The 26,643-nt window shown below is 50.0% G+C and overlaps 1 protein-coding gene across 3 annotated transcripts in view; it reads right to left on the bottom strand.

Annotated features, from left to right (window-relative positions):
- Positions 1-26,643, bottom strand: part of LOC309559445 (class I histocompatibility antigen, F10 alpha chain-like) — a 587,461-nt gene that overhangs the window by 534,906 nt on the left and 25,912 nt on the right. The window contains exon 1 of one of the 3 annotated variants that reach the window (XM_082262707.1): positions 21,194-21,315. The exons of 1 other annotated variant lie outside the window; for it this stretch is intronic. In XM_082262707.1, coding sequence (XP_082118833.1) covers positions 21,194-21,248 — 55 coding nt within the window. In that variant the 5' untranslated portion in view covers positions 21,249-21,315. Of the gene's footprint in view, positions 1-21,193; positions 21,316-26,643 lie in introns of those variants that run through there. One more of the 3 variants, XM_082262704.1, reaches the window with a different exon arrangement.

The raw sequence follows: 26,643 nt of genomic DNA, 5'->3' as shown, positions 1-26,643 counted from the left end.
ATCCAGGGTGGAACTCCGCTTTAATAACTCGTAATATCCCCTACCCCTGGGATAAATTTTAACATTTCCCTTTAATACCTCCTTATGTATATGTTCCTCTATAAAATATCAATATTTGTGTATATGTTCCTCTACAAAATATTAATATTTGTAGAGTCATTGTGGTTTTAGGTTGAGTATTATGACATCATGATATTTAGGCACCTTAATTTATTGTGCACAGGTCTTAGGACATTTGGATGTCATTTTTATAATTTTACCATATATTAATTAACTTTTTAACATGTATTATATGTGTTGTGCTTGCTTTTTTATAAGTAGCGATGCAATGGGTTTCTTGGCCACAAGATGGAGCTGCTTCCCAGTTTTGTGCCTTTTTTTTTTTTTTTCAAATTTCCTTTATTAAACAAGTGATAAGCATACATGTATAACTGGTAAACATAGAAGTCCAGAATATAACATAGAGTACATTTGAGTCAATGAACCATACAGCATAGACACAGTACAGAGAAGGTCAAAACGCAGTTCGCATCAAAGGCACTGTAATCAAAAGTATCGTATCAATCTCAGGCCTCAGGGAGCCCAAGGCCTTGGCCATGTCAATTGATATTAGAAAACGTAAGTGGTGAATACAGTGGTATCTAAATCAGCAACCACATGGGACCCAAAAAATCAGGATGTTCAGGAAAATAACCATCAAAAAGTAGGGGGAATAGAGAAACTACATAAAACCTGGACTTTATCGGACAAAGGTGTGGTAAGAAAAGAAAAATATGTGGGGGGGGGGGGGGGTAGACAAGGGGGTAACATCAGCGAGGTAGGGAGGAAGAGGAAAGGCCAGAGGGGGGGGGGGGGGGGAAAGATGGGTAGCAGTGCCGGCAGGAAACAAGTCGGTCATGAGATCAACATCAAAGATATCGCGCTGATCCAAAGAGAGGGGGATAAGCAAAGAGAGCCCATCCCATGCGGGTGCTCCCGGCCCCAATCATACCGCAGGGGAGCCAGGGACCCCACCCAGAGCCACTCCCTCAGGGGACAGGATGAAGGTGTTCCAGCATGCCCAGGTTTGGGTGTATCTCTCCCTCCGTCCCTGCGCCGTGAGCACCAAGTCCTCCAGGTCGTTGAGCCATTTAACCCTGCGGAGCCACAGCGAGATCGTGGGTGGGGAAGTGCTCTTCCAACAGAGGGTGACACATGATTTAGCTGCATCCGCAAGGTGTCTGAGCACAGATGTTTCATATCGCTTAGGGGCAATGCCCGTGTAGTGTAGTGTAGGAGGAAGAAGGCCGGGTCATCCGGGATGACCCGGTCAGTCATCAGTTGGGCGATCCTTCGCACCTCCATCCAGAACCCCCTGATCAGGGGACAATACCAGAAGATGTGAGACAGGGATCCCGTCTCACTCTGGCACCGCCAGCATCTGTCAGATGATTCCGGGAAAACGCGGTGCAGCTTCTCTGGAGAGTAATACCAGTGCATGAGTATCTTGTAATTACATTCTTGCACACGGGTGCAGATAAAGCGGATAATATTACTCCTCTCCGGAGCCGAGAACGTTCTCTGCAGTTCCCGCTCCCACCTACGAATTCCCGGCAGGACGAAGTCCTCAGGAGGGGCAGACAGGAGAGCATATAGTTGGGAAAGGGTGTGGGGCATAGCACCATGTGTATCCAGCAGTTGTTCCAGAGAGGTCTGGTTCCTCCCGAACTCCGACGGGGGACCCAAGCTCCTGAGAAAGTGGAGGAGCTGCAGCGCCTGCCACCGGGACAGGCGGTAACCTCCCGTCTGTGAGATCAGCTGCGAAAGGGAGGCCCAACCAACGCCCTCCCGAAAGTGCGACGCCTGGAAGCGGCCCTCCGCGACAAGACCAGCAAACCTGTCCCCTGCACACCCCGAGGGGAACTTCGGGTTCCCCAAAATCGGGAATAACGGAGAACGGCTATCAGAGAGGTTCTTACTAGTCACCACCGAGGCACACGTTCGCAACGTCGGGCCAATGGTAGGGTGACGCCTGGCGTCCGCCGGTAGGTCCCGCAAGATCAAGGGGGCCCTAGGAAGGCAGAATGAGAAGAGGGAATCCTCCAAACTCACCCATTGTTTCAGTTCGGCGTGACGCGCCCAGTCAATCCATCTCGTCATAAGGGCAGCCTGGTGGTAACGGACATCAGGGAGTGCTACTCCACCATGATGTTTGGGCAACACTAACAGACGACGGGCCAATCGTGGTCTCCCTCCAGCCCAGACGAATCTTGTGAAGGCAGAATCGACCTGTCTGAAGAAGGAGGTTGGGATGCTCACCGGGAGGGCTTGGAACAGGTAGAGAAGCTTCGGTAGAACCGACATTTTCAAGATGTTGCACCATCCAAACCACGAATGCAAGCCCCTCGTCCATTTATCAAGCAGAGAGCGGATCGTCGAGAGAAGCGGCGGAAAGTTCAGTTTGAACAAGTCCGCCGGGTCTGGAGACAGCCATGTGCCCAAGTAACGAAGGCCAGCCGTGGCCCAACGACTTGGAGAAGTTTATCCTCAAGTTAGACAGCAATCCAAACACCTCAAACTCCTTCATGAGGCAGGGTAGGGAGATCAGAGGCTGGGAGAGGGTAAAGAGGAGGAGGTCATCCACGTAGGCAGACACCTTGAAGACGTTGCCTCCAACCTGGATTCCGGAGATATTCGGGTTCAGACGAACCTTCGCCAAAAAGGGCTCCAGGGAATGGGCAAAGAGCAAAGGCGAGAGGGGGCAACCCTGCCGGGTACCGTTAAAAATACGAATCGGGTCCGAAAGGACCCCGTTCGCCTTCACTCTCGCCCCCGGAGTAGTATACACCCCCTGGATCCAGGCCATCATCTGACGTCCAAAACCAAAATCGCCGAAGCACTTCGAACATGTAGGGCCAACTGACCCTATCAAAGGCCTTTTCGGCGTCAGTGCTCAGAAAGATGGAAGGGACATTACCGACCCGCGCTTGGTGGATTAAGTCAATGACCTTAGTCGTATTGTCCCTCGCCTCCCTGAAGGGAACAAAGCCCACCTGGTCCCAATGCACCAGGCTAGGGAGATGGGATTGAAGGCGGAGGGCCAAGAGTTTCGTGAAAAACTTTAGGTCAGCATTGAGGAGCAAAATCGGGCGGTAACTGCCGCACGCCGAGGGGTCCTTACCCTCCTTGGGGATGACCGAGATGTGGGCGCTCAGCGTTTCATCACGGAACACGCAGGTGCGACCCACCGCGTTGAAGAGGCGCAGCAAAGGGGGGGCCAGCAGGGCTTGCAAGGTCTGGTAGTAAGAGACCGTAAAGCCGTCCGGTCCCGGGGCCTTACCCTTTTTAGCCGAGGAGATCACTGCCGCCAGTTCCTCCTGAGTAAAGGGGGAGTCAAGGGCCTCCCGATCCGGCGAGGATAGTCGAGGCAACGAGACCTCATCCAGATACGAGGGGAGGGGGAGAAGATGTGAAGGCGGTTGTGGTATGCCGTAAAGACGGGCGTAGAAGGCCCCAAAGGACTGTGCTATTCCCTTAGGCAAATGTACCTTGTTGCCATCAACATTAACCAGGTATGGCACATATGAGGCCGCCTGTCGCTCCCGAAGGGATCGGGCCAGGACCCTCCCGCACTTGTCTCCCGCTTCGTAGAAGATCTTCCCACAGCGCTGGAGCGCTGCTTTGGCTCGGTAGTGCAGGAGGTCCGCTATCTGATCCCGAAGGCGCGCCAGTGCCGCACCCTCGGTCGGGTCGAGGCTCCGCTTGTGACGGTCCTCTAGGAGAGCCACCTCCACAAGCAGCGATTTGAGCTTGGCCTCTCTCTCCCTCTTAAGGCGCGACCCGTGGCGGATGAGGACCCCCCGGATCACCGCCTTGTGAGCTTCCCAGATCACTCCCGGGTCGCTGTCCTGATCCAAGTTTGTCTGGAAGTACAGACGCAGTTGTTGAGAGACGTCCGCCAGTACCTCCGGCTCCTGGAGGAGACCCTCATTCAACCTCCAGTGCCAATCGGAGACCCTGTCTGTGCCACTCAGGTTGACCGCCAGGGTCACCGGGGCATGATCCGACCAAGTAATAGATCCCACTTCTACCCCCACGACCGACTGAAGGAGCCTGTGGGGCAGCAGAAACAGATCGATACGGGAGTACCCCTGGTGTGGCGCCGAGAAGAATGTGTAATCCCGTTCACCCGCATGCAGGATACGCCACACATCCACCAGTTGTAGGTCGTGTAACAACGTTTGGACCTGCCGCCGAATGCCACGGGGGACCGAGGAGACGCCTGCAGAGGTATCCAAAGACGGATCCAGCGGGATATTACAGTCCCCGCCCAAGATGAGCTTGCCCTCCGCAAAGTCTACCAAAGCAGTTAGCGTCTTACGGAGGAAGACCTCCTGATGAGCATTCGGGGCATAGATAGAGGCCAGCGTGACCTTAACCTCTCCCAGGAGACCCTTCAGGAACAGAAACCTTCCCCGTGGGTCGATTCTACGATCCTGCAGGGTCCAGGGAAGCCGGTTGGATATTAAAATAGATACCCCCCTGGACTTGGATTCTGCGTTAGGTGCGTGGTACACACATGGAAAAAACCTGTTTTGGAGGAGTGGAAAAGCCCCTTCCCGAAAATGAGTCTCCTGTACAAAGGCGACATCTGTGTGGAGCCGTTTCAGCTCACCCAGCAGGACTCGGCGCTTCTCGGGCACATTGAGCCCTCTGGCGTTAATCGAGGTCACCCGCACGGGATCCATGGGGGGGGGGGGGGGAACAATGATAGGAAAGTCTGACCAGCAGGAAAGGGGATGGGAGAAGCAGAGAGAGGAGGAGGCAAGAAGCAGAGGGAGGAGAAGAGCAGGGGTAGGGGGGAAAGGGCAGGAGGGAGGTGGAGGGACACAAAAGGGGGGATAGGGACAAACAGGCAACAAGAGGAGGTAGGTGAGGGGGGTAGTTACAGTACACAAAAAAGGGGGGGAGATAGAAAAAACCAAGGGGTAAGACGCCCCACAGGACCCCCCGAATAGGGAGGGGGCCACTATCTGGAGCGCAGGCCTAGTGGGGACAAGAACCTGAAAAAAGAAGACGGAGCCGGGATAGCAGAGCTCACGGACCTGAGCTTCCCCCGTCCAATTATGAAAAAACAAACAGGAGGCATAAGGGACCGCCCAGGGTAGAGGGACTAGCCCCCCCCCCCGCGAGCCCCGCCTCCATTCGGTAAACAGAACTGCCTTGCAACAGAAACCACATCACATATCTTGGTAGGAATGAGCACCTACAGCATGGGCCGCCATCTCCCCAAGATACCAGGAAGAGGGAAGTGATGGGGGCCGCCACCGTAGCAGTGAGTGTCAATCACCAGCAACTGCACCCTCCGGGCTCTACCGCTCTCAAGAACACGACCCCGCCGGGTCGGCCCCGGCGGTTGCGCACCCCAAGGCGTGGCGCAGGCATCAGCAAAGAGCGACCAGGGGGGCAGCGCCGACGATTGATCTATAAAGCCTAAATAAACAAACTTTGAATCATAGTAAGGTAACATTAGAGGTAAGAACCAACTAAGGCTCCTACTGCCCCGCCCCCCCCGCACCCCTCCCCAAACCAACATCACCCGGCCACCAGCCGCCGTCCCCCTCCCAATCCCCTACACACAGCCCGCCGGTGACAAAGACACATAGGCCGGGGCGGGAGCGTGCAGAGAGCAGGGAGCAGATCCCCCCAACCATGTCAGCCCCAGCCCTAAAAAGAAGCAAGTCCCCAACATCGGCCCGCCTACACCACCCCCCGCCCCTTCATCCCCCCCCCCCACACATACAACAGTAATCCACCCAAGTTGGGAGAGCCCAGCAGTGATACAGTCAGATAAAAGACAGGTGCGAGATCACAGCAGCATGGTGAATGGCAAACCCAGGTCCGATAGCCACTGTAACTACCAGAGCCCAGGGAGTCCCCAGGGGTGACCCATGGGGAAAAAAAAAGTCTAACTCGCATCAGTAGGCAACAGCAAAGGGGGGCTTCGGCAACACCTCGGGGGGCTAGGGGGGCGGACGGGGATCAAATTCATTCCCAGCAGACTGGCAAGCAAAAAAAAAAAAAAAAAAAAGAGAAAAAAAAAAAAAGGGGGGAACAGGGCGTAGGGGACACTGCAGTAGCCCTCAATCACGGACTCGCTCCCATTCAGTCACAGTTTCAGAGAAGGGGATCAGGAGCAATCCCCCGGGGGGGTCATCTCTATTAGGCCGGGTGAATAGCGCCAGGGGAGACGCCGGGAGCCAGGGAGCCCCAGATCGACACCGGATTGTTCCATCACTCAGAGGTGTCTCATGGCTCAGCAGGGGAGAGGGCAGGGGAGCATCCAGGAACAGCAGGGCCAGTAAACAGAACGGTCTCACCTCAGAAAGGTAACAGTCAGCAGCGTTATGACACAGGGGCCTGTCATCAATCCTCCCTCACCGCCGTCGCCGGTTCTGGCTCTAGTCTGCGACGTCTCCTGGGGGTGCGCGGCGGGAGACCGCGTTCCCTCCCGGGTGTAGAAGGACCTCTGCGCCCCGGGGACTGGAGATGTTGTAACCAGTTGGGGACATCCATCGGGGGGGACCTCTAGGAAGGAGAAGAGCGCCGGCAGGTCATCCGGGTGGCGCACTGTGAGCGAAGGCGGTCCCTTCCTCACCGTCAGGGCGAAGGGAAAGCCCCAGCGGTACGTACAGCCCAACTGCCGAATCCTGTCCAAAAGGGGTCTCAGCAAAGCTCTGCGCTGAAGGGTGGCCCGAGACAGGTCAGGGAGGATCCGGACCTTGGCCCCGTCAAAGTCTATCTCTCCTGCATCCCAGGCCTGGCGGACGATCGTATCCTTGTGCGTGTATCTGTGTAGTCGGCAGACCACATCGCGCGGTCGGTCCGCATCGGAGGACCGGGGCCCTAGGGCCCTGTGCACCTGGTCAAACTCCAGGGAGGCCGGCGGGATGTCAGGAGCCATGCGGTGACAGATGGCATGTACCGTGGGAAGCAGCGATTCCTGGTCTGTGGCCTCCGGGATCCCCTTCAGCCGCAGGTTGTTCCTGCGGCTGCGGTCCTCCATTTCCTCTAAGCGCAGCTGCAGCTCCGTGACATGCAGGTCCTGTGCCGCACGCGCGGTTTCCAACAGGGCGACCCGGGCCTCCAGCGACTGGACAGAGGACTCACCCACAGTGACCCGCTCGGTAAGTACCTGTACATCCGATCGTACCGCCTGTATGTCCTTGGCGTGGGCCTCCTCCAGGCGTAGTGCCAAGGCCTCAAAGTCCCGTTTAGAAGGCAAGGCCTGGATTAACGCCCGCAGGTCACTTGTGTCACCAGGGGGCAGGTTGGACGTAGGAGAGTTCATGTAGGGCCCCACGGGTGTCTGGAGCGGCGATCCCAGTTCCAGACGGGAAGGCACAAGCGGTGAGGTCGGGGCAGACGCCATGAGGGCCGGGGGCGCCGCGCGAGTCCGGGCCTTTCCCGCGCAGGCCGAAGATGACCGAGTAACGGGAAAGTAGCGGTGCAGCTTGAGGCACGGAGAGGCTTCCTGGGTCCCCTCCGGCGGTTGGCGCTCATTCCGGGGTCGAAGTAGGCAGGCAGAAAGTCATGGACAGGGGAAGACAGCAGGAGCTCCAGAGATGTGCGACCTCACTCCGCCATGTTCAGGACACGCCCCCGTTTTGTGCCTTTTTAATCCAAAGAAATTATTCCTAATTTAATTTGGGATTTGTTTGGTTTATATGATAAAGTTTTAAAAGGCCCGTTATACGGTAAAATGTTGCAATCGGGTTATTTTACTATCCACTCGTATCTGTCTGCCTTTCGTGGTGATACATGGACTGCAGACAGCTGGGAGTGATGTCTGGTCTTCATGGTGCCCATGAGGTGCGTCTTCTTCCAGGCTAAGGGTTACGTCCGGTTGTTGGAAGGTTCCTGTGATGGGCGGACTTCCGGATGAAGCCTGATTATCCCGCCTCCCTCTGCTATTTATTGGCGAGCGTCTCGGGCCAAGCCACACCCCTGACGTCACTCTGACGAAACGCGTCGGGATTGGCTGGCGCCGAGACGCATGCGCAGACAAGGGACGCGGCAGCCATTTTGTTGGTTGGAAACCTACGCTACTGATGTGCGATGTCATATCCATGGAGAATGTAAGCTGCTTTTTTTCGTTTAAAACAAACATTTATTGAATATGCTACACCATGAGGGGTTTTGTCTCTTATATTTCCCAAGTATTTGAAGGAAGAGTCGGGGGAACCCGAGTGTAAGAGCATCGGAAAGAAGCTTTTGGAAGCGGTCTGGTCCTTCCCTGTCATTGTCAGCATTTCTATTTGGGCTTGGTTTGACCCTTAGGGGTCCTTGCAGCTGGTAAGAGTACCCAGTTATTCTGCTCGGTGGTGGTCTTTTCTCCTTCACAATTTTCAACAAATTAGTGGATGTGGACTCTGCCAGCACTTTTGGGACTCACCTTTTTAAAATTCATCAGCTTGCTCATTAGTATTGTGAATTAAGGATTAGCGCGACACCAATTTCACAAAATCATTCTGAAGATATGTTTTCTATCTGTTTGTGTCTGCAGCTTTCCTATGATTGAATTTTATTCATTGTTATATTGTACATATTGATTTATTTATTGGTGCATATTTTATACGATTTTAGCGCAGCAATTTTACTATTTATATTTATACTCAAATAGTGAGGAGTGCGGATCGGTGCTGGCAGGCGGCGATCAGGGAGTATAGAGCTGTTTTACTGCTCTTTACTCATTGATCACCCTACTAGCAGGGTTCATACACATTTTCACCAATAAAATTCCATGACTTTTCCATGACTTCACGTAAATATTCATGACCTAATGTTTCATGAAATGTCTATGTATACATGTTAAAGAAGAAAAGCCATGTCACACCCAGCATATTTTTACTAAAATAAATGACAATCTTTGTAGTGTACAGTACCTCTGCAGTTAGGGTTTCGTTTCTGGATACAGCGTGACTCAAAATGGTCCCTTGTTTTACAGTGGATGAGATGGAAGCACCGCTGCCGCAGCTGGGAGCCGGTGTTACTTCAGGTGCACGGGTGAAAAAGCCAGCGATCGGATTGGAAGCTGTCAAGAACGCAGCTGCAGACTGGTGCTTTGCACCTTTAGCGTGGCTAGACAGCGCTGCCTCTCCCATGTTCGAAATGTCAAACGTTTTACGACACACTGTACATTTAGCGGATATGATACAGGAGGTGGTCAGAGGCTGCGGACATGATACAGGAGGTGGTCAGAGGCTGCGGACATGATAGAAGAGCACAGGGGAAGCAGAGAGCACTGGAGGAGCTGAAGGGCACGGGGGGGGGGGGGACTGGAGATAATTAAGGGGGGGTTTGGAAAGCATTGCATGGGGGTTGGAAGGCGCGGGGGGGGGACTGGAGAAAACTGTCTGGGGGGAACTGGAAATCACTGAGGGGGAAGCCAAGGAGCTGGAGAGCACTGGGGGAGCCAGAAAGCACTGTGGGGAGGCTAAAGAACACTGGGGGGGGGGGCTAAAGAACACTAGGGGGGGGCATTTTTACATTCAGCGTATAGCACTGGTACAGGTAGGTGTCCTTCCGGGTCCGCAGTTTGCCCTTACTGTCAGTCACTGTCACAGATGCCGCCATAAGGGGGCGGGGCCTCCAGGTGACATCACCGGGAGGCCACGCCCACAATGGCTATATAACAAGCTGCAGAGACCGGCATAATCGCTGGAGACATCGTCTGAGGAGGACCGGAGGAAGAAGAAGAGCAGAAGATTGGACAGCAAAAGAGCAGAAGATTGGACAGCAAAAGAGCAGAAGATTGGACAGCAAAAGAGCAGAAGATTGGACAGCAAAAGAGCAGAAGATTGGACAGCAAAAGAGCAGAAGACAAGAAGAGCGGAGAGGAGAAGACCGGAGCGGAGAAGTCCAGATGAAGATTTTTAATAAAATTTCCAAAACGTCTCCTGTCATTTACATACACTGCCTTTTATGGGGTGAATGGGTAGGGGTACAGTGTACCCCATACCCATTCACATAGGGAGGGGTCCGAGATCTGGGGGGCCACCCTTGTTCAAGGGGGCTTCCAGATTCCGATGAGCCCCCTGCCCGCAGACCCCCACAACCACCGGCCAGGGTTGTGGGGGCAAGGTGCTTTGAGGTGGGGGGGTGCAGAGCTCCCCCTGCCCCAAAGCACCAACACCCCCCCATGTTGAGGGCATGTGGCCTGGTATGGTCCAGGGGGGGTGGGGCCGCTCGCTCGTCCCCTCCCCTTTCCTGGCCTGCCGGGCTGCATGCTCGGATAAGGGTCTGCTATGGATTTTATGGGGGACCCCATGCTGTTTTTTCGGCGTGGGGCTACCCTCAAATTCTATACCGGACCCGAAGGGACCACCACGCCGTTTTTTTTCCCCATTTTTTGGCGTGGAGTTCCCCCTCAAGATTCTCACAGGGCAAGACGCGCCGCAAGTCGGATCATCCTGATCCGACTTGCGGTGCAACTTCCATACAAATCAATAGGCTCCCATAGGGAACCATTGATTTTGAATGGAAGAAAAAAAACGTAGAACGTGGCTGAAGGTATGTTCATCACGTTCGGTCACGTTTCTGCGTTTCAAACGCCGGGAAACACACGTTTGAACGCAAATAATTGCGTTCTAAAAAACGTCCCTGAACTCAACTGCCTGCAAATGACTGTAAACGACCCTGTGTACATGGACAGATAAGATAAAATGTAGATGGGTTCAGGGGCTTCTAAAAAAAAAAAAAAAACGCCCAACTGCTCCTAAACGGCCATTTCCAGCGTCCCGTGTACATGGAGCCTTAGTGTGAAGATCACAGGGAGAGTCCTATTAGTATAGGATTACAGGGAGAGGTATTGTTATGGTTGTAAGAAGGGTTAATGTTTGGGTTACTGGGAGATTAGGGGGTTGTTCACACGTGACTACATTTCTAATGCTTAACAAACACTCCTATAGCGTTAGTATGACCGTTAGACTGGTAAGGAGTTAAAAATGATCCCCAAACGCCCTATGGGCAGTTTTGAAGCGTTTGATGAGTGTTAGGGTGCGTTAAAACCACTCCACAAACAACTATTCCATTACAGGAAATAAATGAATCTTGCTGCTTGCAAGAGCGTTTGCGAAGCGTTGCCATAGAATTGAATGGGAGGTGTTGAAAGGCTTCAATCACCTCTTGACTCAACATGAGGCCTTAATTTTTTAAGCAACGCTAATGCTTTTCTGATAGTGTGAACAGCACTGTGTGCTGTCTATTGTATCATTTGTATAGGCATTTGAGGGGTGTTTGTAATGCCTCTCAAATGCCTGCTTTTATTGCCAGTGTAAACTTAGCCTACTGTAATTGTTACGGTACTAGTGAGGGTTCGTTTAAGGGTTACAGGGTGGGTTTGTGTGACATTAGAGTAAGGGTTAGGCCCTTTTCACACTTGTGTAACTTGTCATGCAACTTTGACATCAGAGTTTCACATATCGTTCCCCATGTTTTTCAATGATACCCGTTCATATATGTGCAATTTAAAGTTGCAGCAACTTCAAAGTAGTTCATGCACTACTGTGGTCTGACTTTCATGCAACTTGAGGGCCATAGACTTCAATGTTAACCCTCAGATGTTGCATGGAAGTCCTATCTGAATGGTATACAATGCAACTTGTGTGCAACAGTTGTCCATTAAAACTGGTCAAAGCCAAAATCGTATCCAAGTTACACCCATCCAAAGTTGCACTCCAAAGTAAGTGCAACATTGGAGTCGTACAAGTGTGAAAGGGGCCTTTCATAGAGGGTTAAAGCAGTTGTAAACCACAGCTGGTAAAAAATAAAAAAATCTGTAAAGCAATTGAATAATGTGCTAGTATGCTTTGCATACTACCACATTATGTTTGTGCTGACCTCACTGATAGATTCAACCACACCTCAGTCTGAGAAAAATCGAAACCGTTTTTACACGATCAACACACAAAATGGTTCCCTTGGTTATATTCATATGAAAGACTTCATTTAAACGTTTGTTTCTCTCTTTTTTTTTCCCCCTTTCCCTAATTTTTTTTTTTTTTAACATTCTGCTTAAACTTTATTGAGTCAGTACTGCTTGGACCTTGATGAAGGGGACACACCCCGAAAGCTTGTCCTGAAAATCTGTAAGTTACTGCAACTAAAAAAAGTATCATGGACAGTACTCAATTGTCTCTAGCACATTGTGGAATATTTCCCGTAAAAACAAAGCCCCCCTACGGCACAATGTCCCTGCTAAGAGGACTGACACCTTCCCCCGGTCTTTCTTGCTGGTTTGCACACTCCGGTTATTCAATTGGCCAGAGTTGTGATGACATCACTCCTGTGTATGCGTGCGGGAGCCCTCGGTTTCCGGCACGATGCTCTGAAGTTACGGCAAGGTATGCCAGACCTTCAGAGTACATGCGCTGGTGATGTCACTGGCTGTATGCAGAGTGAATATCTCCTAAACCAGGGGTCCTCAAACTTTTTAAACAGGGGGCCAGTTTACTGTCCCACGGACACTGTTGGGGGCCGGACTATAGTTTGAAAAAAATATGAATGAATTCCTATGCACGTTTTATTTGTAGTGCACAAAAACAGGAAAAACAATACAATATTTAAAACCATGGCCTCAGGAACTAAAGTGCAAGCAGTGCCTGCTTGAACCCCTCAGAGCTGAAGACCTGACCCCCCCCCCCATCTAATGAATGACTACAAGTCCCAGCATGAACCCGTGAGATCTAAGGGGTCACATTCTTAAATCTCAGGTGCTCATGCTGGGACTTATAGCTGTTCACTAGTTGGGGGGCTGTCATGTCCTCAGCTCTGAGGGGTTCATGCTGGGACTAGTAGTCCTTCACTTGTGGGGGGGTCACATTCTAAGATTTCAGGGGCTCGTGTTGGGACTTGTAGTCCTTCACGAGTTAGGAGGGGGTGTCATGTCCTCAGCTCTGAGGGGTTCATGCTGGAACTTGCAGTCCTTCCCTTGGCCATGGCCTGTGGGTCCTGCTGGCCGCTGGCCTGTAAGTTCTGCTGGGAGCTAGCAATGGCCTGTGGGTCCTGCTGGCCACTGGCCTGTAGGTTCTGCTGGAAACTGGCCATGGCCTATGAGTCCTGCTGGCCTGTAGGTTCTGCTGGGAGCTGGCCATGGCCAGCTCCCAGCAGGACCAACAGGCCATGGCCAGCTCCCAGCAGGACCAACAGGCCATGGCCAGCTCCCAGCAGGACCCACAGGCCATGGCCAGCTCCCAGCAGGACCCACAGGCCATGGCCAGCTCCCAGCAGGACCCACAGGCCATGGCCAGCTCCCAGCAGGACCCACAGGCCATGGCCAGCTCCCAGAAGGACCCACAGACCATGGCCAACAGGGACCCACAGGCCGTGGTCAGCTTCCAGCAGGACCCACAGGCCATTGCCAGCAGGACCCACAGGCCATGGTCAGCAGGACCCACAGGCCATGGTCAGCAGGACCCACAGGCCATGGTCAGCAGGACCCACAGGCCATGGTCAGCAGGACCCACAGGCCATTGCCAGCAGGACCCACAGGCCATTGCCAGCAGGACCCACAGGCCATTGCCAGCAGGACCCACAGGCCATTGCCAGCAGGACCCACAGGCCATTGCCAGCAGGACCCACAGGCCATGGTCAGCAGGACCCACAGGCCATGGTCAGCAGCACCCACAGGCCATGGTCAGCAGGCTAGCCATGGCCTGTGGATCCTGCTGGCCTGTAAGTTCTGCTGGGAGCTAGCAATGGCCTGTGGGTCCTGCTGGCCACTGGTCTGTAGGTTCTGCTGGAAACTGGCCATGGCCTATGAGTCCTGCTGGCCTGTAGGTTCTGCTGGGAGCTGGCCATGGCCAGCTCCCAGCAGGACCAACAGGCCATGGTCAGCTCCCAGCAGGACCAACAGGCCATGGCCAGCGCCCAGCAGGACCAACAGGCCATGGCCAGCGCCCAGCAGGACCAACAGGCCATGGCCAGCGCCCAGCAGGACCAACAGGCCATGGCCAGCGCCCAGCAGGACCAACAGGCCATAGCCAGCGTTGGGGGCTATTTCCTATTTTGAGGTTACTGGGTGGGCTGGGGGCAGGGTAAATGGGCTGTATGTGGGGGGGGGGGGGGGGAGATGGGATGTGGGGGTCAGCTGGGGGTGTCAGGGTGTCTCATCTCAGCGATGACGATGACAGCTCAGCAGGTCCTTGCTTGGCCTCCTGGTGGTGATGACCACTTCAAGCGGCAGCAAGTGCCCAGCCGGAGCCCGTCACATGCGTCCACTGAAAGGCTGGCGCTCCCTGCATTCAGTCCGGAGACTCCAGGTCCAAAATAAGCTGCTCTCACTCTTTTTAAAAACTTCAGGCTGCACTGTTGCCGCCATCCAGCACCCAGCCTGATGCGCCATGCGCCTCTGCCCGCCTTCAAAGTTTCCAGGAGTTGTAGTTTCCTGCTACGTGCCCCTGCTCAGTTCTCCCCACCCATCCACCCCCACAAGGATCTTGAGCGCGGTCAGGACTACAACTCCCAGAATGCAGCACGGCAGTAACACAGCCAATTGGCGGCTGCCACAGCCGATTTCGTGCACATGCAATAAAAAAAGTCAGCAGACAGTGCCCGTTTTGTAATGGTGGTTTATGTCCCTCTTCCAGGGATGTGATTCTCTGCTCAGCCTTCTGCATTTGCTGTTTATACGTTGCAAGTTCTTTCTGAAATTGTGTCAGCCCCTGTGTGATGGCTGCCTCTATGGTGGCTTTAATGGTGGGTGACAGGATGGCAGCAACAACTTCTGCCATCTTCTGATACGCTGGATCAGAGAGTTCAGATCAGAGGTAGCAGGGGCGAACTGGGGCTGAGCAGGTCCTGTGTGTTGTGAGAGTGAGACAGGAGTGCTCACCCCCTCCTCTCTTGCTGCACGTGCTGCCGTGGCCATAGCTGTTTTAGTGAGAGGAGCTGCAGCGGTCTCCGTTCGCTCCTTGCTGGGGATGGACTGGGCACGCTGGTGCTCTATGAATCGGTCCAGAGACTCACCTGAAGGGCAGGGTAATAGAGGCGAGGTCTGCTTCCCTCTGTGCGGGCTCCGGCGACGGCTTTATATAAAAATCAGCGGCGGGTGCAGCAGGAGCCGGGAGAGTCACTCCACCATCATGGGTGCCGGAAGGCGGGCCGGGTTCAGGACCCTGGCGGGCCGGATGTGGCCCGCGGGCCGTAGTTTGAGGACCCCTGTCCTAAACCATAGGTCTCAAACTGGTGGCCCTCCAGCTGTTATAGAACTACAATTCCCATGAGGCATTGCAAGGCTGACAGTTACAAGCATGACTCTCACAGGCAGAGGCATGATGGGATTTGTCGTTCCACAACAGCTGGAGGGCCGCCAGTTTGAGACCCCTGTCCTAAATGGTGCATATTTAAGACAAATAATTTTATCTACAGGTAAGCCTTATTATAGGTTTACCTGTAGATAAAATAACAAAAGCGGGCTTTACTACCACTTTAACATTAGGGTTGAAGTTACACAGAAAGTAATGCTGGCCATACACTATACCAAAAATTGTCCAAACTAATTTTTGAAAAGCGAGCACTCGGCTGTGAGAGCAAACGATCGTGTCATCATGCAAGGACCGATAAATCGTTCAATGGACATAAATGAATCAGTTTTTTGTTTGTTTTTTCACATATACCGAGTGCAAACAGTTTGGACAAGAAACACATTAACCTTTCAATTTATCGTTCGTTTGGCAGAAAATTTCCGAGCTTGTCCTTCGTTTTTTTGGCTCAAATGTCACAACCGATTACTGATTTGTGCCCATTAACTGACCGAAAAACAAATGAACTGCCCAAATGACCGAATTCCGGCTGATTTTTCATATAATGTATGGCCAGCATTAGGTTAAGAATTACAGGTAGGAATAGAGTTAGGAATTTAAGGAGGATTGTGTGAGAGGTACAGGGAAAGGGAGTGTTAGGATTACAGGGAGGGATACAGGAAGGAATGGGGTTGTGATTATAAGGGGGGTTATTGTGAGAGTTTCAGGAAGGGTTAGGAAGAGAAAACTCCAAAGACACACTGAAGTGGGGTACACACTATAAGAAAATTGAGCAAACGATCGTCCGATTTTTCTCTTTGTTTCACAGCAAATTGAAACCAATGAACAAAAATTTGTACGAAAATTTATTGTTTCTGATCATGGGCAGTCTCTTTTCTGTTTTTTCTTGTACGAAAATCAAACAAACAGTACCGATTAAGAGCCGGTTCACACTGAGGCGACACGACTCCTTACTACTTCGGGGGGTGACTTGTGCAGTCCCCTGCACCACGACTTCAGAGCGACTTGCAGGGACTTCACATAATGGAAGTCTATGCAAGTCGCTCCGAGGTCGCCCCGAAGTAGTACAGGACCCTTTTTCTAAGTCGGAGTGACTTGTGTCGCTCCTATTAGAACGGGTCCTGTAGTGGTCAATGGACCGTGAGGGAGCGCGACTTGTCAGGCTGACAAGTCGCCTGACAAGTCGCGCTAGTGTGAACCGACTCTAAACAGAAATAGCTCGTTCTGTTCCCGTATGAGAAATTTAGCAGTTTGTCCCTTTGGGAATTTTTGTACGAAAAGTCGGCTGTCAAAAGTTGTGTACGCACGAAAATCGTACGAAAGTTCTTTGGATGAAAATTCTCATCTGATTTTCTTATAGTGTGTATGAGCCTTTAGCAGGATTTTTAATGCACTGAACTAAATAGCAGAGGTTTCTTTGTACAAATAAACATATACAGAACCCAAGGACCACATCACACTAGTTATTCTGAAGCTTTTCACAACCTGCCTATAACAGTCATTAACCACTTGCCGACCTCTCACATGGAACGTACTGCGGCAAAGTGGTTCGTTATCGTCCAACGATGTAGGTCTACGTCACTGGACTCCTCCCCTTGTGGACGGCGCGCGTAGCCGGAGGCTCGCTCCCGCTGTATTCAGTCACAGCAGGAGTCGGGCCAGGGGAGGAGCGGTGGTGATCACCACCGTCGGGGGATCGAGTGAGGAGATCCGCCCGCTTGTGTAAATAAAGCGGGCGGATCTCCTAAGTGACAGGCAGGGACAGATTACAGGATTCAGCATAGCTGAACCTGCGATCTGTGCCTATGTCACTCAGTCCCCTCCCCCCACACACGTCAGTAAGCATCAGGCATACATTAACCCCTTGATCACCAATAAAAGTTAACCCCTTCCCTGCCAGTGTCATTTTAACAGTAACAGTGCATATTTATAGCACTGATTACTGTAGTAATGTCACTGGTACCCCCAAAAATGTCAGTCAAGGGTCCGATCTGTCGCAGTCCCGAAAAAAAAAAAAAAAAAAAAAAAAAATCGCAGATCGCCGCCATTACTTGTTAAAAAAAAACTTGTTAAAAAAAAAAAAAAACACAATAAAAATGACGTAAATTTCCCGTAGTTAGTAGCTGCGATAACTTTTGCGCAAACCAATCAAAATACGCTTATTGCAATTTTTTTTTACCAAAAATATGTAGCAGAAAACAAATTGGCCTAAAATTTTAAAAAAAATTTAGATTTTTACATTTTTGGGGGGGGGGGGGGGGGGAATTTCATATAAAAAAAAAAATTTGAAAAATATTGTTATTTTTTTCCAAAAATTATCGCTTTTTTTGTTTATAGCGCAAAAAGTAAAAATCGTATAGGTGATCAAATACCACCAAAAGAAAGCTCTATTTGTGGAGAAAAAAAAAAGGACATAAATTGAATTTGGGTACAGCATCGCACGACCGTGCAATTGTCCGTTAAAGTAACGCAGTGCCGAATCGCAAAATATGGCCTGGTCAGGAATGGGGTAAAATCTTCCGGTCTTAAAGTGGTTAAAAATACGCTCATTGAGAATTTTTTTGTCAAAGACATGTAGCTAAATACATTTTGGCCTAAATATATGACAAAAATTGAATATATTGGATGTTTAACTGTCAAAGTAGAAAAATATTGTTATCTTTTCAAAATTGTCGCATTTTTTTATTTATATCGCAAAAAATTAAAAGCGCAGAGGTGATCAAATACCACCAAAAGAAAGCTCTGTTTGTGGAGAAAAAAAAAAGGACATAAATTTTGTTTGGGTACGGCGTTGCATGACCGCGCAATTGTCAGTTTAAGTCGCACAGTGCCGAATTGCAAAAAGTGGCCTGGACGTAAAACAACAAAATCCTCCGGTCCTAAAGTGGTTAAGCATCAAGTTACCTTCTATGGAGTTACCTGAACCAGTGCAATGTCGATCCATCGCTTCTCTCTCACTGGTGATTTCTGTCCTCCATTATTTCATTCAGTGAGGAAGAGATATCCATTAGGTTAGGTGGCAGTTCTACTAATTCTGCTGCTAGGGTGGGATTAGCAATGTGAAATTAATCATAAGAGCGTTCACCCACAGAGATCAGAGCTTTTTTTATTTTTTTTAGTTATTTAGAGATTGTTTTATAAAACCAAAATAAATTTAAAATTATTAATCTAGACAAAGCTTTGTTGTTGGTTTAGATATATTGGGGACGTTTCTAAACATTGTATCTTCCTCAGGGCTTTTTTTCCCCCTCAGAGTATAGGTGCCGGTACTCCCCCCCCCCCCCCCTTGCAAGTCACCCCTTGTCTCTACCCCCCTACCCGCCTCTGAGCATCGTCCCTTGGTTATACTCCCCTCCCGGTACCACTTTTTTTTTTTTAGAGAATATAGAAATCAAGAATCCTTGTAATGTGTAGAAATGTATTAATGATAACAAGAAAAGCAGTACAATAGATCTCCTAAAGCCAGCAACAATAGACCCTCCCAACAACAAATATCCCCCATCAGCAACAACAGATCCATCCACAATATATTCCCTCAACACTAGAGCCTCAGCAACAATATAGTCCCACAGCAATAGATCCCCAGCAGCATGCACCAGTAAGACTCCTCCCTCAACGGTAGATCCCTCCCAGAAACACCCCCCCAACATAACACACACCCAACAACAATATATCCCCCACCAGCAACTGTAGACCCTACTGCAACAATAGATCCCCCGCCAACAATATACAGCAACATTAGATCTCCCAGCAGTCTGCATCAGTAGACTCCTCTCTACAGTAGAACCCTCCCAGCAACAATTTATCCCCCAGCAACATAAGATCCCCCCCCTGAAAAAATTGATCCCCACCAGTAACAATAGACCCTTATACAACAATAGATTCCCTGCTAAAAATCGACCCCACCAACCATATAGCCCCCCAGCAACAATAGATCACCCAGTAGCCAGCATTAATAGACCCTCCAGTACACCCCAGAACCCACTGCCATTACATACATTTGTGCTCGAACTGCATTCCCACCAAAAAAAAAAAAAAAACCCTGGTCTTCCTGTACTGGAGATGCCCGTCCCCATCCCAGTGTCTGCAGTACAGAAAGTGAGGGGAAACCACTCCAATGGGGTCATAGAAAGCAATAAATACCTCAAGAAGCTCTAATTCCTCCTGACCCACAACTAAATGAAAAGGCTTTAATTCTTAATCCCCAATCAACCCCGCAGGTCTCACTGAGAGATTCAACCACACCTTAGTCTGAGAAAAATCGAAACTGATTTTACACGATCAACACACAACATGGTTCCCTTGGTTATACTCATATGAAGGACTTCATTTTAAATCAAGATTAACAAATACGTAAACTGGACTGGGTGTGTTCATATATAGAACAGAGCCTCTTTTTATATATATATATATATATATATATATATATATATATATATATATATATATATATATATATATATATATATATATATATATATATATATATATATAAAACATTTGACCCAAGAAGTCCTAATAAGCAGAATCACCAAAAACACATTAGTGTTCTGCCTCCCAACTTTCTGAGTTGACGAGGGACAGCTTTAGGTGAGACTCATACTCATACCTGTGTGTCTGCCTTTTCCTGTGTGCCCATAGTCTACGGGGCTGCAACTGTCACAATAAAGAAGCACCTACTCCTTTTTCCAAGTCGCATGGAAATGCATTGCATAGATGTGAGAAAGCCATATAGATAATAGTGGGATTCTTCTAGTCGTGCATTGTCACACAGGTGTGAACGGAGACTTTACAAAACAATATAGGCAAAGGGCACACTACAGTCATGCACCCATTTACATGGGCCACAAAGTATTAATACTCAAAAAATAAAAATGATGGTTAAACCAGGGGTCTCCAAACATTTCACACAAAGGGCCAGTTTATTGTCCTTTTAGACTTGAAGATTGTGGCCAGTGGGGGTAGAAAATGTCCCGGACCCAGCATCAGTCCGAATAAACATGGCCTCAGTGTTGGTGGTCAGTAGGAGGAGGAGTAGTGCCCTGACATTGGTATTGGGGGGGAGGAATAGTACCCCATTGTTGAGGTTAGTGGAAGAAATAGTGCCTCGTGTTGGTGTCAGTGGTAGGAATAGTGCCTCGTGTTGGTGTCAGTGGTAGGAATAGTACCTTGTGTTGGTGTCAGTGGTAGGAATAGCGCCTCATATCATTAGGGTTCGCAGTTCGAAGACCACTGGCTTAAACCGACAAGTCCTACTTTTCATCAATTTCCATTTTATACTATTTTTTTTTTTAAATAAATTTGGACATTTAAATGTTGTATCGAATGCTTAGTGTACTATTACATATCTGATTGTTAAATAGTACATTTTTAAAGAGGTGTACACATCAGACCAAATAGAGGGAAAACTGAGGAGGAAAGGGGTATCGAGGGGTTAAAGCGGACCAGAGGCAAATCGAAATCCGTCTGGTTTAGCAGCAACCACCAGTGTGTCGCCATCCCAGTTCAACAGAATATGATTGTTTGATCAACTTCTGTTAAACATATAAGTTGAAAAACTTTTGTAGATCAGTGTACTGTCAGAAGGGAGTCTCGCTGTCAGAATACAATGTCCTGATGGGCGCATTGTTTGTGTGGATGGAGGAATCTGTCAGTTGTTTCTTATGTTGTCCAGCCTACTGGCTGAATAAAAAAAAACTACCCATCTATGACCAGCTTTAGCCCCAGATGAAGGGCCAGTGGAAGCTGTGCATTAGTCACCTATCATTTGAAATGCTTTTTTTTTTTTTTTGTATAGCAGTGTGCGGAATAAGATAGATAGATCAATAGATCTCATGCACAGCATGACAAAGAACCTCCACAAGCCCCCCATATACTGACACTGTACTCACCAGAATGAACGCCTATGACAGTCATAGAGATAAGGAAGGCCATAAAGAGCTCCATTTTCTTCTTTGTACAGAACACGAACTGTTCTGTAACCTCACCCACTTCTACTTATACTTTGTGCAGGAGAAGGCGGAGACTCTGTACAAAGAACACTGCTGATTGGGTGATAATTACCCCCCATCCAATAGGAAAATTCATACACAGATGATCAGCAGTTGCTGGGCAGAGGCAGTGTGAAAAGGTTGGCTAGTTGAGGAATATAATGGGAGAAAGTGAAAGTAAAATGGAGAGATGTCAGACAAACATGATAACAGAGGAGTCAGTGTGGGGGAATTCCAGATCCTGAGCCATGGTCACTGTGCGGGGAGATGTGATTGGTTGGCACAGAAACTGAAGCCGTTTTACTAGCAGCCATTTTGTAATTCGCAGTTCAGAATAGAAACGACGATTGTTCATTAACAGAACATATACAGACACCTGAAACCCAACCCCAGACACTTTTTTTTTTTGTAAGTACTGGATAGGGAAAGGAAGTTCGGTTTATGTTAGAATTGCTCTCTGTGTCCCAATTCAGGAGGAAGTGAAGGAAAATCTGCCGGAGCTCTCAGGTGTCCCCATGGAATTTGTCACTCCTATTCCTCTTCCTGTATTGTGTCTTTATGATTAACTTCATTAATTGAATTAGTATTAAAAAAAATTACAGAATTTGTCTGTTGGCTTTCTCTCATTTTATGTTTGATCCTTTCCTCTTCCCCCTCACATCATAGTCACAGATGAGAATTAAAATAAAAAATATTCCCAGCAACACCAATTGGTGTCAACCCCCCAAAGTGAAATTTACTGACAGGACACCATAAATTTACAAATAGCAATGTTTTACTGCCCAAAATCATGGATTTTACTGACAGAGCCCTTTTTTTTACTGGCAGTTCAAAAAGTAGATAAAATGGCCATTTTAAGTGCAAATATTTATTGCAGGGATGGGGGGCGCCTTGATCCTAACCCTAAGGGAAGGGGGGGGCACACTTTGGCATCCTTCCCCTGGGCGCTGGATAAGCTTTTCCTGGTAGCAGGCACTTTGGTCTCAGCCGGCTTCAGACTGGAACTGACATATTTTTTACTGGCAACCTTTTCCGGTCACTGGCAGAAGAAAATGCACGCTTTTTACTGGCTGCGAATAAAAATACTGACGGTTGGCAACACTGTCACTGGTGGCGCACGCGCCAAATCAGCAGGACCCACTGATCATTCAGGAGAAAGGCAGAACAGCGATTTGTAAACAAGTCAGAGATTTGTAAACAAGTCAGACTGCCTTCTGTGAGAGGGGAATGTGCTGATCCTGTGTTTAACTCCTTCCCTGCCAGTGTCATTAGTACAGCAACAGTGCATCTTTTTTAGCACTGATCACTGTATTGGTGTCACTGGTCCCCAAAAAGTGTCAAAAGTGCCAGTTGGGTGTCCGATTTGTCTGCCGCAATATCGCAGTCTTGCTATAAGTCACTGATCGCCGCCATTACTAGTAAAAAATAAAATAAATAAATAAAATATACCATAGTTTGCAGACACTATAACCTTTGCGTAGGGTGACCAGATGTCCCCGGTTTCTGGGGACAGTCCCCAGATTAAGGACACAGTCCCCGGTTTTGTCCCCCCTTTTGCAGGGCCGATGCACCGTGAACTGGGGCAGAGGGGCTCCCAGGGCCGACCCTGCCATAGGTTCCGCTTGGGCTATAGTTGGGCTGCCTCCGGAGGGGAAGGGGGGAGCGAGCGCTGCCCGATTACAAAAATCAAAGTTCTTCTGCTTAGTGCTTACCCGACACGGGCGCTGTCATACGAAATCCCGCCTCCTGGACCGGCTCCTACCTATGATAGTCAGCACACTGGTGATGTCTATCATAGGAGCCGTTCCAGGACGCGGGACTTCATATGACAGCTTCCGTGCCGGGTAAGTAGAAGAACTTTGCTTTTTGTAATCAGGCGGCGCTCTAATCCCCATGCACTGATCACTCTGCATTGGATGGGAGCACTGGTCACTCTGCATTGGATGGGAGCACTGGTCACTCTGCATTGGATGGGAGCACTGGTCAGGCTGCATGGGATGGGGGCACTGGTCAGGCTGCATGGGATGGGGGCACTAGTCAGGCTGCATGGGATGGGGGCACTGGTCAGGCTGCATGGGATGGGGGCAAAAAATAGTTTTTTGGTGCAAAGCACCAGTTCCCTGCGCTCAGAGAGGTGTAATTAATAGTCCACCTTATTAGGGTCTTTCTACTGGTTCTGGAGCTATGGACTCGGCAACCCAGGATAATGCTGCGACCTTGCTGCCCTTTAAAGACCAGGGAAGTCTGGAAATACTGCAAACAACAAACAAACACAGGGACGCACAGGCCTAGTGCATTATCCTTTAGTTGGTTTATTTAAAAGAAAAAAGATTAAAAATACTCACAAACGAGTTCTTGGTTAAAAGCATATCACATGAGGAACGCAATCCTCAGTCATGTAATCCGAGGGTAAGTTGTCTCTTGAGTTCGTAATGGCTAACGCGTTTCGAGGCTTAGCCTCTTCCTCAGAGCCTAGAGAGGCATGTCTAAGCCCTTGCTTAAATACTAAAACAATGACATTTGAAACAGAGACACATGTTGAGGTCAGACCCTCCTCCTGTGGGGCGTGTACAGACAACGCCCGCCCACCTCATCAGTGGGCAGTGTGGGAATCATGTGACATTTGTAAAGGTCAAAACAATGCAAATATTGAAAGCAGCAATCCTAATAGTAATGATAGCAATAATATTATAATCATTGGTGATTTTTTTTAAAAATTGGTAGTGCAGCTGAGAAGATAGAGAAGGGTACAGGGTGTTTCATTCCAAGAAGTAGATGGATGCAGTAATACATTATATAATATATTATATAAACCCAGACGGTATATGGTCTTGGCTTATAGATGCAGACAAGTGTAGTCATACAGACGGTATTCAGTTGTGGGGGTTCATATGCTAAGATGCTTTATATACAGTTGAATGCAGTTAGAGACCTATGCTAGAGGCTTGTTGCTGTTTTATTACAGGCATAAGAGCGAGCGTGTCAGCAGGACAGGAAGTGTCCTGATCTCCGCTCGCTATGCCGCAGGACGTCACCGCCGGAAGGGCGGAGCGTCACTGCGGCCTATCTGGCCACACATGTACCAACAAAGGGAGCCATCCAGGAAACATCCCGCAGTGCCCCCCACAGGTCACCACCTACCAGCTACCACACACGCTATCCCAACATGACAGCGATGAAGAGGAGGAGGTCATCACTGCAGAGTGAACAAAGAATAGAAGTTAGATATGAACCTAAAAATGTTCAATATTGGGGGTGTGGCCAGGAGCGGCATGTGAGAGGACACATCTCACTGAGCTCCCGCTGTCATCCGTTCATTGATCCTTTCCCCGGTCTCCTACGATACTTACCGGGTCACAGCGGAATCCTTGTGCCGTCGGGTACACACCTGGGATCTCTGCGCCTGGTCTCCGGGCGATGCACCGCCGCAAACTGCGGGAGGACTCCGGGATGTCTGGGCCCCAAGATGGCTCTGAGAAGCCCGGCACTTCTAGTAAGTCCACCAAGCCCCCTAAAAATCCGCCCAAAGAGCCGCAGCGCGACTTGCGCTACTATGCACAAAAATCCCCTGGCTCGGTGGGGAAGGGGAAGCCTCCGGATGCCAGTACTAGCGTATGTGATCCTGGCCCAGCCAGCCCGGGTGGGAGCGGCCCTGGAGTGGAGGACTGTGCTGCTGAGGGTGAAGAGGAGATGGAGCAGGATGACGGGGAAGCGGAGGCACACTCTACTACTACTGCTGATATCCTGCGGGTAGTTAATAGATGCAACGCCAATGTAGACCACCTCAAAAAGCAGTTTGGGGGCCTGACGGAAGCTGTGTCCCTTCTTCGGCAGGACCTCCAAAAGGTCAGGGAGCGCACTACGGCTGTGGAGGGGAGAGTTAGTGACTTGGAGGACCAGTTACCCCCCCTGACCAGGGAGTCCCACCATACTGCTGGCATGACCAGGGCCCTGGAGCAGCGGGCTGAGGATGTGGAGAACCGCCTCTGGCGGAACAATATCCTCATTGTGGGTCTGCCTGAGAAGGTGGAGGGGAGAGACCCCACAGACTTTGTGGACTCCTGGCTCAAGGAAACTTTTGGCGGGGACGCCTTCTCCCCTCTCTATGCCGTTGAGAGGGCTCATAGGGTTCCCCCTCGTCCCCTGCAACCGGGCCGCCCGCCAAGGACCATGCTTGCCCGCTTACTTAATTATCGGGACAAAGAGACTATCCAGAGGCTGGCGAGAGAGCGGCGGGATATACAGTATAATGATGTGCGGGTTTCGTTTTACCCGGATTTCTCCGATGAGGTGCAGAGGAGCAGGGCGAAATTCTTTGCGGTCAAACAGCGTCTACAGAAACTACATGCCTCCTATGCCATGCTTTACCCTGCGAAGCTTCGGATTATTGCTGGGGGTCAACACCATTTCTTTGAGGATCCGGCAGAAGCTTCTTCATGGATCGACCACAATGAGCATTCCCTTCGTCCTCGTCAGCCGCCTCCGGATGATGGTGTTGCCTGAGGCTTCTTATCCGGTGCCCTTCTAAGATGATGACCCGGTGACTGTTGTTTAGAGGATCTCCCCCTGGCCTGGACGTGGAAGCACCTGCAATTTTTTCCTCTCTCCTGTTATTTTTTTCCCCCGGATTTACTCCTGTTTTGCAGGTGCTGCTAACCTGGAGACCGTTGGGACTCAAACTTCTGTTTGCTAGTTTGGAGCTGTAAGGTTCTGTCCATTCCGCAGAAACTTGGGTTCCTGTAAGAACTTGTGACTCATTTCCCCCTTCTCGCTCCCCCCCCTTTTTTTTCCCCCTTTTATTTTTTTGCGGGGGTATTTTTTCATCTCCATTTGAAAGGTATTTGGCTTCCTCGCCACTGTGGATGAGACCCGTTGTCCTCTGCGTGGGTGGGGAAGCTGAGCTGGGGTGCTCCCCAGGGACGATGTCTGCGACACCGGTGACCGAGGGCCCTGACAGTTGGAATCTGTGTGGCTGGTTAGGGCACCCTCGGCCCGGTGCTCTGTTTTTTACACTGTTTAGTTGGAAGGTCCTGTTGACCTCCTTGAGTTGGAGTCCGAAATGTGCCTTTCTTATATGCCTAGCTAGTGATAGCCGTGATCCCTATCCCATACCCTACCTTGTGCGGTATCCACCGATCGGTGCCCTTGTCTCATCCGAGATTATACCGTTCTGCCACCCACCATGACTACTGTCCCGGTTATTTCCTGGAATGTTAGGGGACTGAGGGACCCACTTAAGCGTTCTATGGTCTCCTCGGCCCTGCGCAGGCATTTTCCAGCCATCTGTTTGTTGCAGGAGACCCTCCTAGATGCTGAGTCGCGATCCTGGTTGCATTATGCCTGGGCGGGCT

The sequence above is a fragment of the Pelophylax lessonae genome (assembly GCF_965119305.1).
Source record: "Pelophylax lessonae genome assembly, chromosome: 7".
In the NCBI taxonomy this organism is placed as follows: domain Eukaryota; kingdom Metazoa; phylum Chordata; class Amphibia; order Anura; family Ranidae; genus Pelophylax; species Pelophylax lessonae.
The sequence above is the reverse complement of the archived record's forward strand: the minus strand, read 5'-3'. Positions and strand labels throughout refer to the sequence as shown.